The sequence below is a fragment of the Spea bombifrons genome, chromosome 11 (genome assembly GCF_027358695.1).
Source record: "Spea bombifrons isolate aSpeBom1 chromosome 11, aSpeBom1.2.pri, whole genome shotgun sequence".
Taxonomy (NCBI): Eukaryota; Metazoa; Chordata; class Amphibia; order Anura; family Pelobatidae; genus Spea; species Spea bombifrons.
This window is the reverse complement of record NC_071097.1, coordinates 12,007,763-12,027,957: the sequence shown is the minus strand read 5'-3', so window position 1 is coordinate 12,027,957 and position 20,195 is coordinate 12,007,763. Positions and strand designations below refer to the sequence as shown.

Below are 20,195 nucleotides of genomic sequence, written 5' to 3'. Positions count from 1 at the left end.
GCTCTAAAGAAACAAAAACAACTGAGCAATGAGCAAAGGCTCAATGCTGGCTTTTAAATCTGCCCCCTTTAAGCCACACCCCCTATGCCATGTCATACTGAGGCGCGCACCGTCGCATCCACTGGGGATGCAACAAAGGTGACTGGGATAGCGCGCATGCGTTTAGATGTGGACAAACAGAGTGGTGATACAGCAGAGGTGGTTTGAGCAGCTGGCATTGAACATGGCCAGGTACCTGCTAGAAATGGATACTCTGGTGAAGAGGAGCATTGAGGTTTGTGACACATACCTCGTATATGGTCAGCGTTCATTACTATATGTCACAAATGGGGAAAATGGTATTTGTGAAGAAGTAGCAAGAAGAATACCACTGTTAAGAAGAACATAAATGCTCCTGGATACCCCTCAAGAGTTCTAGAATAACACTATGAAAGATGAGTCCAACGTGGAGCCATTTGAGCAACAAAGGCCCTGTTTTGTCTGACAAAAAGGCAAATACCCAATACAGTGCAAATCCCTGCACAAACCCCCAATCTGTAAAATAGACAACATAATAATGTAAAGGGACCACAAAGCTGTACATATGGTGGCTGGAGTGTCCATTTAAAATTGGATAGATCTTAAATATTAATACCATTCTCAAAATTAAGAGGACTGGTAATCATATGTAGCAATTAATATTTGTCTATATCCCATATACATGTCTGCATGATTCTACTGTTATGTAGAACACAGAATAAATATCTCTTAGTGTAGCAGTGAATAAAAGTTAAGTTTTAATTTATAAACAGGATTCTATTTTTTCTAGTGTTCAGACCACAAAATAAATCATTGTGGGGTTAGATCTCCACTTTTCATGAACATTATTTAAACAGTGTAGAAAACAGATGTATATCATATTTAAGTAAACCAAACTTATGAACTACTGCACAACCAAGCAGTTCTACCAGACATTCTACCAGTTAACTACTAACTTTAAGGTGAAGGTGCAGTGTCACTGTAAAATGTAGAGTGGGACCGCACTGTTGCTACATGATCCACCGCATTTATAACACATATATTACAATATAATATTTATTGTAACATAACATGTGTGGTCTTTTTAGCCATCTTTTGGTCAAGATCTATGTATGTGTTTATGTAAGATATGCATAAGAGGTTTATCAAAACAATGAACATGGCTGTAAAACTATTACACAATATATATATTAGGTTGTACGGAATAAAAGAAATATCACTGGAACTGTGCTCTATTTCTGAAGTATCAGACTATGGTACTGGTATTTTCCATTACATATCTATTTCCTCAGTGAAGCTAACAGCAAAATGCAGAGGGAATACGTGATGAAAGTCCTTTACAACTACATTGTCTTTGAAGCTACAATAAGACTTTAGATTTAAAACTCCACTTTGTAAAATAATAATGAAAGTAAATTAACTTCCCAGCTGATAGATAAATATGACATCTGTGGTCAGTGTGTGAAGCCACAAAAGCAGCTGTAACATAAACAAGTTTCTTTTGTGAAGGCACAAATCAATACATATCCATTATCATTCTGTTTTTTTAACCCCTTAACGACAATCCCCATACATGTACGGGGTTGGCGTGCAACGGGTTAACGACAATGCCCGTACATGTACGGGCTGCAGTTAAATAGCTGCATCGCCGCGATCGGCGGCTTTGCAGCGTCCACGGAAGCCTCACAAGTGAGGCTGACCGTGGATCCGGGGAGGGCAGCCCTTGGCAGCCCTCCCCGGAAGAAAAATGGCCGCCGCCGCACCGATCATCAAAGATCGCGGCGGCGCCCGGCTACAACTGCTTAGGAAGCGATCGGAATCGCTTCCTAAGCATAAACGGTGTTACTGACATGCCTCAGTATCGAGGCATGTAGCAACACAACCCCCCCGACCCCCGATCGCCTTGTGATTGCTCCGAGGAGCAACCACAAGTGCCATCCTGTGAATGACGTTGCCGTCATTCACAGGATGGCATTAACAGTAGATCTGAGTTCAGAGGGTCTATCCAGACCCTCTTAAGAACTCTCGAGCTCCTCCTGCAGGTTGAATGCAGGTACTGCATCCAACCATGCAAGGTCAATGGAGCCCAGCTCACTAATGAGAGTGTCTGGTAATAAAAAAAAAAAATTCAAAAAAAAAATTGGTCAAAAATGTTTAAAAAAAAATTAAAAAAATATGGTAACATGTAAAAATCCCCACTGTCACCAAAAAAAAAAAAAAAGTTTTTAATAAGCAAGTCCTAAAATTCTTTATCTTTACAAAAATTCCAGCATGGAAAGAGTTAAAATATTGGCATTACAAATGCCCATAGGGTGTCTAGTATTAACAAATATATGAGTTGATGGGGTAAATTGAATTGGCCGGGTTCAAAGATGTCCCAAATATGGGACATGGGGCAGATGTCTAAATGGCAAAAAAATACACACCTCACAAAGGTGGCATTTTACCTCCCAAATAACCCTACAAACCCATGCATGGGGGGTATCACTGCGCTCAGGAGATGTTACTGAACACATATTGGGGTGTTGTTTGACACGGACATACACCAGGAGCGATACATTTATACCTGAAGTACAACATGTGTGAAAAAAATACAAAAACAATTTACTACCATAAAGTTTCACAAAGGGTGGTGGTAAAATTAGTGCATGGAAAGGGTTAAAATACCAGCATTTCAGATACCTTGGGGTGTCTAGTTTTTAAAAATATATGATTTGATGGGGTAAATTGCATTGGCCGGCTTCAAAGATACCCGAAATGGCACATGGGGGGAAGAATTACCAGATTTGGAAAAAAAGGTTTTGAAATAGCAAAACGCTACCTGTACTTATTGCCCAATAACGTGAAGAAAAAAGCAAAAAAACATAAAAACATTGGGTATTTCTAAACTCAGGACAAATAGTAGAATCTATTTAGCAGGTTTTTTCATTCGTTTTTGCAGATGAGTAAAAGTTTTCTGTTTAAAAAGTGAGAAAAAGTAATTTTTTTAACAAAAAATCCCCATATTTTATCATTTTTTTTATAGTAAATTAGATGATATGATAAAATGAATGGTATCTAAAGAAAGCCCTGTTTGTCCTGGAAAAAACAATATATAATATGTGTGGAAGCATGAAATGAGAAAGAAGAAAATCACAGCTAAACAGTAACACTGAAAAACGTTAAAAGAGCCATTGTCCCGCAATATACCACGAGTAAAAACCCCTATTGTCCTTAAGGGGTTAAATAAAATGAAATACACACACACACACACATTATATATATATATATATATATATATATAATATATACATATACACACAGAAGTGATACACAGAACCAAGAGAAACACGTCTGCAAATGCACAAATGCACTAGAGTTAAAGACTCAGTAAAAGTTGAAAATATTGCTTTCTGCTTAGACTTCTAAAAGGCAATTTCTTGCAATACAAACCATATTTCACTGTTGACAGTGGATAATTTCAAGGTTGTACAAATGGATAAACCTTCAAAGAAAAAAATGGAGTTTTAAATATTCTAGTACACAATTATTCGATTAATCCAGTATTAACATCTCAGAAAGTTTGAGCATTATTTAAACTAATGATTTATACACTCGCTGGTCACTTTATTAGGTACACCTTGCCAGTACCAGGCTGGTACTTTTTGCATTCAGAACTGCCTTCATTCTTCATGGAATTCTTTCTACAAGGTGCTGGAAACATTCCTCAGAGATTTTGATCCATATGGACACGATGGCATTACCCAGTTGCTACAGGTTTGTCGGCTACACATCAATGATGCGAATCTCCCATTCTTCCACACCCCAAAGGTGCTATATTGGATTGAGATCTGTCAACTATGGAGACCATTGGAGTACAGTGAACTCAATGTTACGTTCAAGAGACCAGTTTGAGATTATGTGAACTTTGTGACATGGTGCATTATCCTGCTGGGAGTAGCCATCAGAAGATGGGTACACTGTGGTCATAAAGGGATGGGCATGGTCAGCAACAATACTCAGGTAGGCTATCACATTAAAATGATGCTCGATTGGTACTAAGGGGCCCAAAGTGTAGAAAGAAAGAAAATGTCCCCCACACCATTACACCACCACCAGCAGCCTGAACCGTCGAAAAAAGGCAGGATGCATCATGTTGTTTATGCCAAAGTCTGACCCTGCCATCTGAATGTCGCAGCTGGAATCGAGACTCATCAGACCAGACAACATTCTTCCAGCCTTCCACTGTCCAATTTTGGTGATCCTGTGCGAATTGTAACCTCGGTTTCCTGTACTTTGTTCCTGGTTATTTGTTATGCATTATTTGAGTCCATCATATGCCCTGTATTTAGGCTCCTCCCTGATTTCCTTGCCCAGGTGCGAGGCACGGAAGCGGAAATAGTTGGCAGAAAAGGTAGGTATCACAGGTATCCGCCGGGGCTTCTATGACAGAGTGCTGACATCAAATGACCTTCCGGTGCTCAGTCACAGAAGCCGTGGCAGAAGTCCGGGCGAGTAGCGGAAGTTGTCCCCACTTGATACCTGGGAGTATGGAGCATGGGGACAATCTAGGGATGCATCGGTAAGTCGGGGGGACATATATATGGGGTAAAAGGCATATCAGGGGGCAGATGGAAAAATAGGGGGGAATAAGGTATATCTGGGGGCAGAGTGGCAAATAGGGGTATAAGGCATATCTGGGGAGGGCAGAGTGGCATATAGGAGAGGCAGAGTGGCATACAGGAGAGACAGAGTGGCATATCAGGAAGGCAGAGTGGCATATAGGGGGTTATAAGGCATATCAGGATATGCCTTATACCCCCTAAATGGCACTCTGCTTCCCAGATATGCCTTATACCCCCTAAATTCCACTCTGCCCCCAGAAATGCCTTATACCACTTATATGCCACTCGGCCCCAGACATGCCTTATACCTCCCTATATGCCACTCTGTCTCACTGATATGCCTTTTACCCCCATATGCCACTCTGCCCCCCAGCTTAACAATGCTTCCCCAGACTTGTCCCCCATGCTTCAGACTCCCTGGTTTCTAGTGGGGCAGCCAGTGGATGTCTGTGCGATGCACGTAGACAACCTCTGCTGCCCGTTAGTTCCACCGGGGCTTCTATGACTGAGCACCGGAAGGTCATGTCACGCCAGTGCTGTGTCATAGAAGCCCCGGTGGAATTGCCAGCAGCAGAAGTTGCCTGCGCGCATCTAGCAGAAGTTAACCGGCTGCCAGAGAGGAGGATCCTCTTCTTAGATGTCATTCTTGGTGTAATGGTCAGGTGTCCCAATACTTATGTACATATAGTGTATCTTCAGTGGTATGAATATCATTTCTATCCATTATATGTGCACAAAACTCCAGCTTTGGTGCCATAAATTAGCAATTCTGAAAACTGACCTTAGTTCGTACTCTACACCTCTCTGGAGCCCAAGTTTTACATTTCTCTGGTGTTCCTCATCACTGGATACAGTGACCAGCTCGTCATAAAGCATAAATGGTATTCCTGCTAACACCTTATCCATTTTTCTCTACCGTATAGCTGGTGCTGGGGAAATCCTGAACACCATTCTGGTATAGTGGAAAAGTGTGTATTGATGGTGAGTAATTCTCTCAATCTTCATGCCCTTCTAATTGAAAGTATTACATTCAATGTGGACAATGGGTATTGATCAATAATCAGCTATTTATTTAGAGCCACATGGAAGTATTTTTGAATTAAAAACTTTATTATATTCATTATAACAAATATTGATATTATATATATATGTATACTTGTGGAATACTGTTCCTGAGTAGAGTTTACTAAGACAGTTGCCGATTTATGCTACCAGCCAAAGCTTTAGAAAAACGTGCAGCATCAATGATAAACAAGTCAGCAACACGTTTCACCTGTCGCAGCGGGCTTCCTCTAGGCATATCAAATTTGATATGTTCTGATTAATTTTGATATGTTCTGATTAAGGGTATCACAATTCAGATTACAGCTTCACTATCACTCAAGCGCTGTAGACACACCTTGTTTTTTCTCAATTTAGTAGAGTAATATGTCTGTAGAATGACAGGGTAGATGGATCTTTATCTGGTTTACATATCAATATAGTTCTAGCTGAGGTAAATAAATGTGCTGATGTTCCCCTAAAAATACCATTAGAGAGTTCATTCAGGGTACTAAATATATGCGGTTTTAAGATTTTGTAAGTATTCGTCTGGGCGTGAAGTTTTATTATTTTTAAGGTTTTTAATTGCCAAAGTAATTTCAGTGTTCTATATTGGGTCATTCAATGGTTTTATCTGGGTATTAGTCAATTACAGGAGTTTTGCATTTTGAACTAATTGTACACCCTCATTTTGTTGTCCTGATCATCAGTGTATAATGTTTGAAATATTGTTGAAAAAGTTTGCCTATAACTTCTGGGTCAGTAATTGTATTGCCTTGTATTCGTATGTGGTTGATGTGATGTTTGCCCTGTTTGCTTCTTGCCATCAACGCTAGGAGTTTGCACGATTTGTTACCCCAGCTGTAAAAAAAAAAATTTGTGTAATCTAATTGTTTTGGGCAATATTTGTTAAATGAAGGGCTTAGACTGTTAGTGTAAGCAGTTTGAATTTAATTCTTGACATAATACAGAGCCAGCACATGACTTCACAAACCGTGGCAGCATAAGAGAAGCATGGCTCAAAAAACCACTTGCGTAATGGAAGTCACCACAGCCAGGGGCGTAACTAGAAACCTCAGGGCCCTGGTGCGAGAATCTGTTAAGGGCCCCCCCAACCCCTCTATCTCTTTCTCACGATCTACCCTCTCCCTCCCTCCCCCCCTTCTCACGATCTACCCTCTTCCTCCCAACCCCCCCTTCTCACGATCTACCCACTCCCTCCCTACCCCCCTTCTCACGATCTACCCACTCCCTCCCTACCCCCCCTTCTCACGATCTACCCACTCCCTCCCCCCCTTCTCACGATCTACCCACTCCCTCCCTACCCCGCCTTCTCACGATCTACCCACTCCCTCCCCCCTTCTCACGATCTACCCACTCCCTCCCCCTTCTCACAATCTACCCACTCCCTCGCCCCCCCTTCTCATGATCTACCCACTCCCTCCCCCCTTCTCACGATCTACCCACTCCCGCCCTCCCCCCCTTCTCACGATCTACCCACTCCCTCCCCCCTTCTCACGATCTACCCACTCCCTCCCTCCCCCCTTCTCACGATCTACCCACTCCCTCCCTCCCGGCACCCGAGACAAACACCTCACGCTCCCAACACTGCACTCTGGGCAGCGCTGAGGCACGCGGCAGCGGCGACGGCGGCAGCGGCGGGGAGCGGAGGCATCCTGGATTTCTGTCAGTCAGGGGGGCCCAAGAGTTGCCGAGCGGTCGTTTTCAGCAACGGCTCGGCACCCCTTGGGCCCCGCTGACTGGCAGAACTCCAGGGCCCGGTCGCAGTCGCGACCCCTGCGATCCTGGTAGTTCCGCCACTGACCACAGTCCCGGTCCAGTTGGGTCCCTAATGCCAGCACTGCCAAACCCCAACACCCTCCAGGCCAGGCATCCCAGAGCAGTGGCATTTCCCAGAGCTCAAAAACAAACATTGTGGATGGATTGCAAGGGAGCAGAAGAGCTGTCATCACTGATGTCCTATTCCCTCCTTATGCCAAAAAAGGCAGAGGTACAAAAATAAATGTGTGTCAGTATGTAAACGTGTGTGTTTGTTTATGAGTCTGTATATCACTGTGTGTAAGTATGTATAACAATAAGTTTGAATTGATGCCCAGATAGTCTCCTTCAGGATTTTCTAGTAGAGAGCCAAATTCATGGTTCCATCAATTACGGCAAGTTGCCCAGGTCCTGAAGCAGCAAAGCAACCTCTGACCACCACACTACTACCACCATGTTTGATTGTCGGTATTATATTCTTATTGTGGAATGATGTGTTACCTTTACGCCAGATGTAACGGGACCTACGTTTTCCAAAAAGTTTAAAATCATCAAGATGTTTTGGGGCAAATGTGAGACAAGCCTTTGTAATCTTTTTGGGCAGCAGTGGTTTTTACCTTGTAACTCTCTCATGGATGCCTTTTTGCATCCTCTTGTTTTTTGTGGCACCATGAATACTGACCTTAACTAAGGGAAGTGATGCCTGCAGTTCTTTACATGTTAGTCTGGGTTCATGGGAAGGCTCACTACTGTTCCATTTGTCAATAAGAGCTTTAGAAATGGCTTTGTAACCCTTTCCAGACTGAAAAATGTCAATGACTACTTCTCATCAGTTCTTGAATTTCACGACATGCCATGCTGCTTTTTGAGACCTTTAGCCTACTTCACTTTGCAAGAGAGGTTCTATTTAATTGATGTTTAATTTCTACAGGACTGGCAGTAATCATGCCTTGGTGCCTAGTGAAATTCATAACTGAAATAGAAATTTGGATAAGTGGTTGATTTAGTAAATAAGGGAGCAATTATTTTTTCATCAAAGGCCGGGTAGGGTTGGCTAGCTTTTTTAACTTGTACACAATTATCATTTAAAAACTGCATTTTGTGTTTACTCACATTTGAATTTGATGACCTGAGACAAATATGCAAAAATAGAAGAAATCAGGAACGGCACATACATTTTTGTAGCACTGAATGTTTGTTAGTGTGTGTGTTGCATCAGAATATGTAGTTTATTTCAGGGCTTGACCAATTTGTTTTGAATCTAGGAGCCAGTTTTTTTTTAAACTAACAAAGTTTTATTTTCAATGCCAAAAATAACATATCTTAAATTTACACGTAAAAAAGACTAGAACCAAACGTCATGGGCATTTAAGTTATGCAGATAATTTAATATATTCTTATGTGACACACCAAATTTTCTATATAAATATATTAGTGTTTTTCACTTGGCTTTTGTGGCCATAAACAATTTCTCATTGTCATAGTATTTGTTACTGCTTTGTCATAAACCCCCCCTTTCATATTTTTGCCCCTTGTGTATTAATGCCCCAGCCAGGCCACCCTTTAGTATTGATTAATGGTTTCTGCCCCACAATCTTGTGTATTGCCCCCCTTTGTGCATTTATGCCACCACACCCATGTGCATTGATTTAGGTGTTGCCCCCAGCCAACCCTCCTCCCTTGTGTATTGATGCCCCCACCCCTTTTATAGTGGTTAATGCGATGCCCCCCTTTACTATTAATTTGTGATGCTCAACCACCCTTTTTTCTATTGATGCCCCCACTGCCATATGTATTAGCTCCAACCACACACACCCGTTTATATTGATTTTGTAATTTCAAAATCCAGCCACCCCCCTTTCGTATTATTTAAGTTTTAATGATGTCCCAAGGGAATTCCCCCCTTTCCCTTAAATATAGGTCCACTTTCCTCAAACCCCTATTATTTTAAATACTTACATCTTCACTTTTATTTTTTCCCGCTCTCCTCCGACGTGACGATCCTCTCCCTGTCACAAGGAACTCTTCTGTGAGCCTTGAGCGTCACGTCTTGAAAGTGGAGGGACGAAGAGCCTCACTGAGGCGCTGCCACTCAGCAGCACGGTGTGTGCAAGCCGGTCGCCTAAAAAAATTAAGCCCGGCAGACCAACGTTAATTTTATTAGACGTCCGTCTTGAACACGCCATGCTGCATCGTGAGCAGGGCCAGTATGGCTCACGAGGGCCGAACATTAAAGTCCGGTGGGCCGCACGTTGGATGCCCCTGACCTAGGCGCCATGACAACCTGGCGCCTTGGATTTGTCGAGCCCTGGTTTATTTGTACATTTACATTTAAAGGTTAGGTTTTGGATATGTTATTTTCTTTTGGCTGGCTTCTAGATCCAAGCCAAATTTGCTAATGCATGGTGTAAGGAAGATAAGTTTTGGATAATTTGCATTATTTAAGACAGAGCAAGATCAACCAGAAGGGTGCTGCAAGGGAATGCAAGCGAGAAACGAAAGAGATGAGAGTCAAAGATGACCCAAAGGCATTAGGCCTCTTATAACAGTAATTACAGTAATAATAGGTTTTTCCATATTCTGTGGATAAAAACATAAAAATTAAAATGCAATATAGTTTGAAAGCAAATAAGCAATTATAAGAATATGTTATCCGTATAAAATACAATTTCACATTTTTGTACCCAACTACAGGACTAAAATAGGTTTGAAACCCATATCACTCTACTAAACCAGGAAAATACTAATATATGCTATTAACTGCACACTATGACCCAGAACAAAAAATTATCTGCTCATTTTCTGTACAATTCGAGAAGGTAATGATTAGGCCTTGTTAGACTAATTAAGAGTTGTGGTTTGCATATATTTTTCCCATGCAAGGCCTGTTATGTAAGAAGCATTAAGCAATGCTCGCATTTGACTTCAGTGACTTTTACATGAATCACTGGGTATTTTGAATCAAGTGTTCTAGTTTGTTTGCCTAAAAAGTAAACATAACCAATGCTGAAAGTATTCAAATATGGAAAAGGAACATGCAGGTACACATGTTCTAAGAATATAAGAGGGGAAACAGGCCATTTCTTTATGACCATCCAACTCGTGTAAAGTTCTTATAGATGGTTTCTGTTTAAGGTGGGAGCCTCTACACAGGAACATGGGACAGGCATATACAGGGGTGCCTAAATGCAGCCTAAGCCTTTTTGAGGGCCAACAACAACCACAAGACTGACAAAAACCGGCAGGGGCCCGGGAACCGGCAAACAGCAGGGGCATGGGCCACAAACAGGGTCAGGCTAGCAACGGTCCGACGTGGAGGGGATCAAAGCACTATACAGAAAGATAAGCCAAGCCCAGCCCAAGGTCAATTGCCAGGTAAACACAAGACCAAAACAGGGTATGGATGTGCAAAACAGAGGCAGAGTCAAGGGCCAATCCTAAAAAAGATTCAATTTCTGTGTTAGCCTTTTAATTTTCACAGTAGCATATATCTGATTGCTTGTCATTCTTTTTTCTCTGGATTTATCTCCATTGACAATACAAATATATTCCATTTAAACCAAAAGCAATTATCCAGTAAAAGCATGTCATACAACTTATCAAAAGTAAAGTTATTTCTATTACACAGTATAACACAGACAAGCAAAATGCCAGTTACCAGAATGAAGTGCAAGTCAATACTAGCGCATTTTGAAAAGCTTATTCTATACTACCAGGTGCAATACAAAAGTGGTATAAAGAAATGCTCTTCTGCCATCTGCTGGCCTTGGTACCGATCACTTTGAGACATATAAGTGATTGTAACCAGTTCAATCCTTACTGTCTGTTGCTATATTACATATATATAATGGGTTAAAGCAACCATTTTTTTAAAAATATTTTGAATGGATATGTTGTTAAAAAAGGTAGGTTAACTTCCATTTATTATCTGGCCAGAAGATTATTAAGCACTATTACAGTTAGTGGAGAATGAAAATGAGCAATGGCATTAAAACTTATAATATACAACATTATATTATATATTGAATGGTTGCAATTAGGAAAAGCTATGTGACAGATAAATAGACTGATGAGCCACTTGGCTGAATATGACCAAGTGCTGTTTAGAACAGTATACTACCGCCTAGTATTCAGCTTTAAAGCACACAGTATGAGTTATCAATGAGTCTCTGGAATTTTTTAGCGACTTTAACCCAAAACACTACCAATTAATTACATTTTACTTTTAATGCTCTTCTACAGTTTCAACCCTGTTATTATTATTACTTGTGACAGTAAAAATGATGCTGGTTTTCAAAACACCTTCTTACAAAGAAACTTTGATTTATTGGTTCAATCCTAACACCAAATACAACATTCCATAACATGGAAATATTGCAAAAATACATCTGTGGATCTCACCGTGGTAATATAGAAATCTTAACATGGAAATTCAGTTTGTTATTTTTTAAACAAGTTTTTTTTTCCTATGACATTTAGTTAAAGTTTGCCGGTATGGAATGAACCGAATTCTCAATAATAATCGATAATGAAAATCGATTAAAAGGGCTTGGTGGTGTACTGGCAGATTTATTTAACAAATCATTGGTGACAGGAGTCGTCCCAGGGGATTGGAAATTAGCGAATGTTGTACCCACACAAAAATTTGCAACAGGGTTACTGTTTCTGGAGGGAGAAGCCAAATGGCAAATGATTCAGGTAAACTGGAAAAATGGTCAGAGCTGTGGCAACTGGCATTTAATGTGGATGAATGCAAAGTAACGCATCTATGGCATAAAAACCCAAGGGCAGAGTATAGAATATTTGATACTGTCCTAACTTCAACGTGTGAGGAAAGGGATTTAGGGGCAATTATTTCTGAGGATTTAAAGGTATCTAGACAATGCAATAGAGCAGCAGGAAATGCTAGCAGAATGCTTGGCCGTATAGGGACAGGTGTCACTGTCACACAACACCCCAATATGTGTTCAGCAACATCTCCTTAGTACAGAGACCCCTCCCTCCCCATGCATGGGTTTGTTGGGTTTGGGGGCTAAAAGGCCACATTTGGGACGTGTGCATTTTCCAAATTGGAAATTTGACATGTGGTCATCCTGCCATTTTTTCTGTCCATAGGGCTCCAGCAAGGAAAGATGGCGGCTTGTTCAAAATTAGATCTTGGCCCCTAGTAAGCACACTGACCAATTTCCTCTCATTAAATTTATACCTTTTCCAGTTCATCTCGAGTTTCCAAGCCGGCCCAGAGGTGGTATAAGTGGAGATAAGGTGTATCTATAGGAACCATAAGTGACCTCCCCCTTGTGTTGTGGTAACATATCAGTCAAAATAACTTATTTTCATTTTATTGCCCCTCCTGTGCTCGCCCCAGCAATAATTCATGCATTTATGAATTTCTTGTGAATTATGAAGTCCATAGATATGTCTTACTTGCTACTTATGACTTAATATCAGGGTCAATTTCTTCCAAACAGCTTAAGTTGCACTAGCCATATTTGCATTCTTTTTGTAGGGTGTGCGTTCTAGATATGCACAAAAGGAGGTATGATTATGAATCTATGGGTTATTATTGTATGTATGCGTTGGATATGACCCAGTAAGAAATGGTTTTCCTGACTGCTAGTGGTCACTTAGCATATCAAAAGAATTCACAATCTATGAGGGGATACAGGCATATGGTGGATCACTCAGCAAGTAGACGTAGAGGCACCTCCGCTGTAAGATTTCACACCTTGCAGAGGGCCCTGGTTGGGGTCCCAGCTTCAAAGGACAAATGTATCTTATAATACTTTTTGGCACCACATGCCTATACCATCTCTACTGGGTGGCAAGTTCATGTATGCACTACACAAGTTGGCATGACAGCACTAATTTTAGAACTTGCTCATAAAAATATATATATATTTTTTTCTTTTTAAATGTTTTGGAACTGGAAGGTTCCCCTGATGGTGACATCAGTGGAGAATTATTTTTACATTTATCTTTTTAAATGTTTTGGAACTGGAAGGTTCCCCTGATGGTGACATCAGTGGAGAATTATTTTTACATTTATTTTAGCAACACCATTGAAGCTTAGGAGGCAATCAACTAAGCATTTCTTCTAAAACGGATGTTGACACCCCGGATTGGGGCCAGACGTGGCCCCTCATGCCGATCTCAGTGTTGCTGTAATGCGTCGATGTCGTATATCGCTTTCCACACCATTTAAAGTCATGACGGTCCTGGCACGTCAATTGTCACTAAGTGACTGTTTTTGCGTGACGTGCCTGGACTGTCAATTGTCGTCAAGGGGTTAAAGTGATAGGAAAAGCCTGAAACATTCACTGTTTGCAGTGATGCATTCTAGCCTAGGCCGACTAGGCCTAGGGCAGCATGTCCGGGGGATGGCATTCCCCGGACTGTGGGGCAGGTCAAGTCCCCCAATATCCCGCTGCTCAATGGGCTGCTTACAGGAGCGTTCTTTGATCTCCTCAACTAGCACATGCCGGCTCAGCACAGCCGCCCATAGTCTACATTAGAAGGCTCTGCACACCTTTAAGACATGGAACAGGATATGATGTCATATTCCAGGCAGTGCAGACTCCAAAGAGGAATGAGGCGACAGAATGTAAATGCATCGACTCAATGGGAAAAGTTTGATAGGTGAGGAGACAAGCCAGGGCACTAAGCCACGGACAGACAAGGGAGAGAGGTAATCAAAACAATTTGACTGAAACATGGTTATAACCAATCCAAAATAATGCAGCCAGGGATGAAGCCTAGCAAAGAAGTACACGGTTACTGTGCCTGCATGGCTTTATAGAGAAGTTTGACACCAGTCATACAAGGATTGTAATTCTACGTCCAAATGCATTAGTAGGCGTCTGTGTCATGTCTCGTGTGCATCTGAACATGCATCTTGTTTCAGAATGTGGAATGCATTAAGGGGCAGTGCATCTTTCACTTTTGCACAGCCTCCAGATAGATGTATTGCAGCTGGCATCTTTAATTAGCGATCCAAAATATGTGCAGAGGGAACATACTGCCAAAAATATATATCAACCTACCCAGATGGTGCCCTCCATTCTCTACCACCTCGTTGACTTTTCTGGCAACTCGGGCTACAGCTTCAGCCATTCTTTTTGCATTTAGACGGAGCTCTTGCTCTTCCAGTTTACCTGAAATAATATCGTATCAAAAGGTTACGTTGGTATTTTTTGTGTGTACTAATAAGCTGTGTGTCACCCAGATATGAGAGAGATTGGATATAAAAGAAAAAAAGAGAGGGCGTTACTCCCGTTTTTTTCAAAAACTGTTCAAAACTATAACCTGTCAGGAAACATTGGAAAGCAGGCAGCCCTAAGATACATTTTAAGCCCCTTTAGTGTAAAATTATGTGATAGTATGTTAACTAAATATGTTCACCCTAAGGAAAGAGAGTACATTACCCGGTTTTATCAAAAAATTTAAATTCATTTCAGTAAAATCATAAAAATAAAGACCAACTAATAGCTAAATATATATGAGAATGAACCCAAAAAGTAACAATAATGAAAAAGAAATTGGTTGTTACAAAGTGATTATCTATTGAACATCAAGTCCCTGAGAACAAGGAAATCCAGGTGGCTCTACTAGAAATCTGCCTGCTCCCTCTTGATGTTATCTTGTGGCTGTCTTACTCTAGGATTTCTGGGAAGATACTGTCAGGGTTACATAGCAGATTTCTCTTGTGTTGATCTCTCTGCCTTTTCACTGTGGGGGATCTTTGAATCTGCACCTTCCCCGGGCCTATATAATAATCGTGAACGTAGACACCTACCCGCACCTTCCTACTGGGGAGGGTCTGGTTGTGCTCCAGAAATCTCCATCCCCAGGTGCCCTCCCAGAAACTGGCTCCCCGTTACGTGGGGCCTTTCTGTATCTTCCAACAGGTGAACCCCGTGAGCTATGCCCTGGATCTTCCTTCCAACGTGCACATCTACAATGTGTACCATGTCTCGCTGCTGAAACCCCTGGTTTGTAATTGTTTCACTACAGTCGCTCCTTGAACCCATCTGGTGTCCGTTGACCATGAGGAGTTCGAGATCCGCTCCATAATCGTTGATTTTGCGGGAAGCTTTAATATCTGGTCCATTGGAAGGGGTACGGTCCAGAGGAGAGATCTTTAGTACCAGCCCCGGATTTCCACGCTCCTGCCCTCCTCCATGCCTTTCACACACATTTTCCCCTCAAACCCGTCCCTGCCCCGCGAGCGGGGGTCATGTTATGGTTTCACAGCAGATTACTCTAGTGTTGTGAAGGATTCATTTGCCCTTGTGTTTTGCTTGCTGCTACCAAGTGCATTCCGTTGTTCCTGAGTTCTTGAGTATGACCTAGCTTTGTCTGACTATATTCCTGGCTCTACCTGCTATGGTTCCTGCCCTGGCTTGTCTTTTGATATATGCGCTGGATTGCAATTTGGCTTTGTTTGCTTGCTTTTTACAATAAAAGGTGTTTTGCGCTATATACCTTTTGTGTCTGCCTGGTTCCTGTTCCCCAACACCTACCTTATAAATGGAAACATACCTGATACTAACGGTTAAATATAGTGGTGGACCCAGACACTTTGTTAGAATACGGGACATCAGGGAATCTATCAAATATTAACAGATCTTTAATGAACACCTGACTGCCTCTGCTAGCAAGCTTAAAATGGGCCTGCCAGTAAGGAAACGATCCAAAATATACCATATTTGCTCGATTATAAGACGAGGTTTTTTTCAGAGCAAATGCTCTGAAAAATACCCCTCGTCTTATAATCGGGGTCGTCTTCTAATCAGACCTCAAATAGAGGTCTGATTAGGAGACTAAGATCCAGATCCCCCGCACCGCTGCAGGGGACCTGGATCCTCCTGTCGTCGCCCCCCCCCCCCACACACACTTACCGGTGCTTCCGGAGGTGAAGTTGGCAGCGGGGGTTTGTATGCGTCCGTCGCAAATACCTTCCCCGACTGTCAGAGATCAGAATTCCAGAGTTCCTGATCTCTGACAGCCGGGGAAGGTATTTGCGACGGACGCATACAAACCCCCGCTGCCAACTCCACCTCCTTCCGGCTGCCGCGGAATGAGACGTCAACCCGCTGCCCCGGCAATACAGCAGGAAATTGGAAGCACCGGTTAGTAAGTAAGTAAGTAAGTAAGTAAGTAAGTAAGTGTGTGTGTGTGTGTGTGTGTGTGTGTGTGTGTGTGTGTGTGTGTGTGTGTGTGTGTGTGTGTGTGTGTGTGTGTGTGTGTGTGTGTGTAGGGCATTTCTGGAATGCCTTACACCCCTATATGCCACTCTGGCACTTAGGGGGTTAAAAGGCATATTATGGGGCAGAGTGGCATATAGGGAGGTATAAGGCATTTCAGGAGGCAGAGTGGCGTTAAGGGGGCATTTAATAGTGCACTCTGCCTCCTGAAATGCCTTATACCTCCCTATATGCCACTCTGCCCCATAATATGCCTTTTAACCCCCTAAATGCCAGAGTGGCATATAGGGCTATAAGGCATTTCTGGAGGCAGAGTGCTCTATATAATGCCTTTTAACTCCCTTAATGCCACTCTGCCTCCTGGAATGCCTTATACCTCCCTATATGCCACTCTGCCCCATAATATGCATTTTAACCCCCTAAATGCCAGAATGGGATATAGGGGTATAAGGCATTTCTGGAGGCAGAGTGGCACATAGGGGGTCAAAAGGCATACCATGGGGCACAGTGGCATATAGAAGGTTAAAAGGCATATCATGGGCCACAGTGCCATATTGGTGTGGCAAGCCTGGGGGCAGATGTGCGTAACTGGGGGACAGGTTGGAAAATACAAGAAATAAAAACAAAAAAAAATATTTTTCTCAATCATAGCTTTTATTAAAAAAAATAGTTTACATGAATTAACATTTACTGGTAAAACTTTTTTCCTTTAGGGTCGTCTTATATTCAGGCTTTTTCTTTTTTTCCTAAGTTAATATTCAGATTTTGGGGGGTCGTCTTATAATCAGGGTCGTCTTATAATCGAGCAAATACGGTACATCTTAGACATTAACACGTTTAGTCCCAGGGGTTTTTGGTACCTCAAGTCCCAGAGCAGCAATTACTCCCCTTTCCTGTGAATAGTGTACCCATGTAAACTATATACTGTTTTTTCAAGGAGAGAGAGGGCTTTCTTTTGATACCATTGTTGGATAATTAGCTGAAAATTTAGGATGAGAAATTTAGTAAAAACTAGTGGAAATTGGAACGAATTTTTACATTAGGTATGATGGAATTCTAATTTTAAACAAATAAACCAAAAATACCCACAATTATATATTTCTGTAAAGTAGACAACCCCAACTATTGTATCAGGGGTATTTGGCCACCAATCATTGTCAAAGGTGGCCGCAGAAATTATTTACTGCGCTTTTTTCCCACCAACACTTCTGTGTTGCTTAGATTTGTTTGCACAGGGTATATATTACGGCAAAGAAACCCGGCCAAAATTGCTTAGCTGCATCTCCTGAGTATGGAAATACCCCACATATCCATATCTTACATATAGTACCCTATAGGGTAGCATTTTTATACTTATGGCTTAACGAGTATGTGGGTTGCAAAAGGGGGCAGGAGGGTTATACCATTTTATATCATTTTTTTTATAGCTTTTTATTTAAGCCCATAAGGGTTTCTTGAGATGCTTTTTATGGATGTACTGGTACGTCCATAGGGGACCGAAGGGGTTAATAAAACAAATGTATTATTTCATAAATGCTCCACTTCACAATTCTGATAAAATTACTACCATATCCCAATTTACAGCAACATACCTTTCAAGTAATAGAAATAATACAATATATAATTGTTCCATATTAATCTCATATGTCTATGAATATATAGATACCGCACGTGTGGTATAGTATCATATCCCCACCCAAAAAAGGCTCCCAAAGCAACAGACTGAAAAGTTGTGTTAACTTCAGAAATTCTCAGATTTTTACCAAATGCGCTCCTAATGTTTTTGGGTGCCAAGCACCACACTAACATCAAAAACCATAAATTGCCAGAAATCACACCCCTGAGAAACAGAGTACAACACTGAAACTGTTACTATTAACTGTCACTCCATTTGCTTCATGAAAAGTCAGTATTTCAGGATTGTTGTGAGTAGGTGGGGGTCTATATAAGATTCACACCATGATCTAGGGCTGGGGTGGGATCTGTAAACTTGCTCAAATTCTGCCTCACTGCTGCCAGGGGCAAAGAAGGCAAGACAAGTTTTTGGGGGGCAATAATGGCACACACCAGCTGTTGGGGGGTTAAGATGGCAGTGATAAGCTGCTTGGGGACAAAGGCACTCAAGCTGTTTGGGGCAAACATAGCAGTCAAAAGTTGTTTAAGGCAAAAGTGGCACTATGGCACATGTGTTGCATGGTAAAGTTGGGGGGCCCAGGGGCATTTTTTGCACCATTTACACACACTTGCATACACATTGGCTGCCATAAACAGAGAAGTCAGCTCCTACCTGCACAGTATCATTATTTCTGTAGCTTCCTACACAGTAACCATGACCCTTTTAAAGTTCTAGGAGATGCATAAACATTTTGTTTTTTTCATGAGAGAAGTGACAATTTGAAGTCAAAGCTTGGGGACCATGTCATAGTATATAACATTTTACTGTTCGCTTGTTTTGTTGATCCTTTATGGTGAAGCCCCACTCAAAATGAATCAAGCTTGTTCCAAAAATATATCTGTATATATCTATACAGATTTGCTCAGTCTTTCTCTCTTTATAATTACTTTGGAAAACAAAAAAAAATCTGCAGCTTACAACTTCACCAGGTTCTAACCACATCTCTGTTTACATCAATACACAAACTGTAAAGTCTAACGAATTACCCTTAACGGGTCAAGTGTCCTCGCTACAACACATTTTATTTGCTGTACACTGCAGGAATCTGCATGTTCTCATACAGATAGATTGCTGCTTTATTAAAGACATATAGGGTTATTTGTCGCGCACATGGCGGTAGCTGGAAGTCTCCTTACCGGCACACAAAACACCCACTCTGCTTCAATACCCAGCAAGGCTGAATGAACAAGAACAGCTGCAGGTTTTGGAGACCACGCCCCTGTACCAATCACTTGCGGCCGCTCCCCGAGCAGACCTAACTGGGAGTTGGCGAACGAAGGCCTAGTCACTCGTACTATGAAAGAAGCAGGGGGTTAGCGTTGGAGTTTTTCACTGTCACCACGCACCAGATATTTCCGTAAATACGTATAGCGCAAGTTGAATATCTGACGAAAAAATGACTTTCCGTTTGGACTAATGCAGTTTTATTAGGCATTTTTTCATGACCGCAATATGTTTTTTTGGAGTTAATGTGCTATGTGTTTTGTTGTCATTTCCATAGAAACCTCTGCTGATACAGACACCCCTGTGTGTAACTAAAAATAATCTGTCAATGTTATGTTAACAAAGACATATTCTGTGACGCATAAATGCATTTTTATGTTGGTCTAACAACGTGTCACTAAGGGTTTATATTAGGGTTCATATCATTATTAATGTGACTGACGGGGGAACTGTTTGCATAATATACCATATTGGCTCGGATATAGGCCGCCCCCGTATATAGGCCGCACCCTAAAAGTTTGGTGCTTTTTTAACCCCTTAATGACAATTGCCGGTCCTGGCACGGCACGGAAAAGCATGTGCTTTACGACAATTGATGTGCCAGGACCGGCACGTCTTTAAACGGGTGCAGAAAGCGATCTACTATCG

At 41.7% G+C, this 20,195-nt stretch overlaps 1 protein-coding gene across 1 annotated transcript in view; it reads right to left on the bottom strand.

Moving 5' to 3' along the window:
• The window catches only part of LRRC20 (leucine rich repeat containing 20), a 141,264-nt gene extending 121,686 nt beyond the window's left edge, over positions 1 to 19,578 (bottom strand). The window contains exons 1-2 of the mRNA XM_053450153.1: positions 19,460 to 19,578; positions 14,486 to 14,596 (exon numbers count right to left, since the gene is read on the bottom strand). Of these exons, the coding sequence (XP_053306128.1) occupies positions 14,486 to 14,555 (70 nt within the window). The 5' untranslated portion in view covers positions 14,556 to 14,596; positions 19,460 to 19,578. The remainder of the gene's footprint in view (positions 1 to 14,485; positions 14,597 to 19,459) is intronic.
• Positions 19,579 to 20,195: the final 617 nt, after the last annotated feature.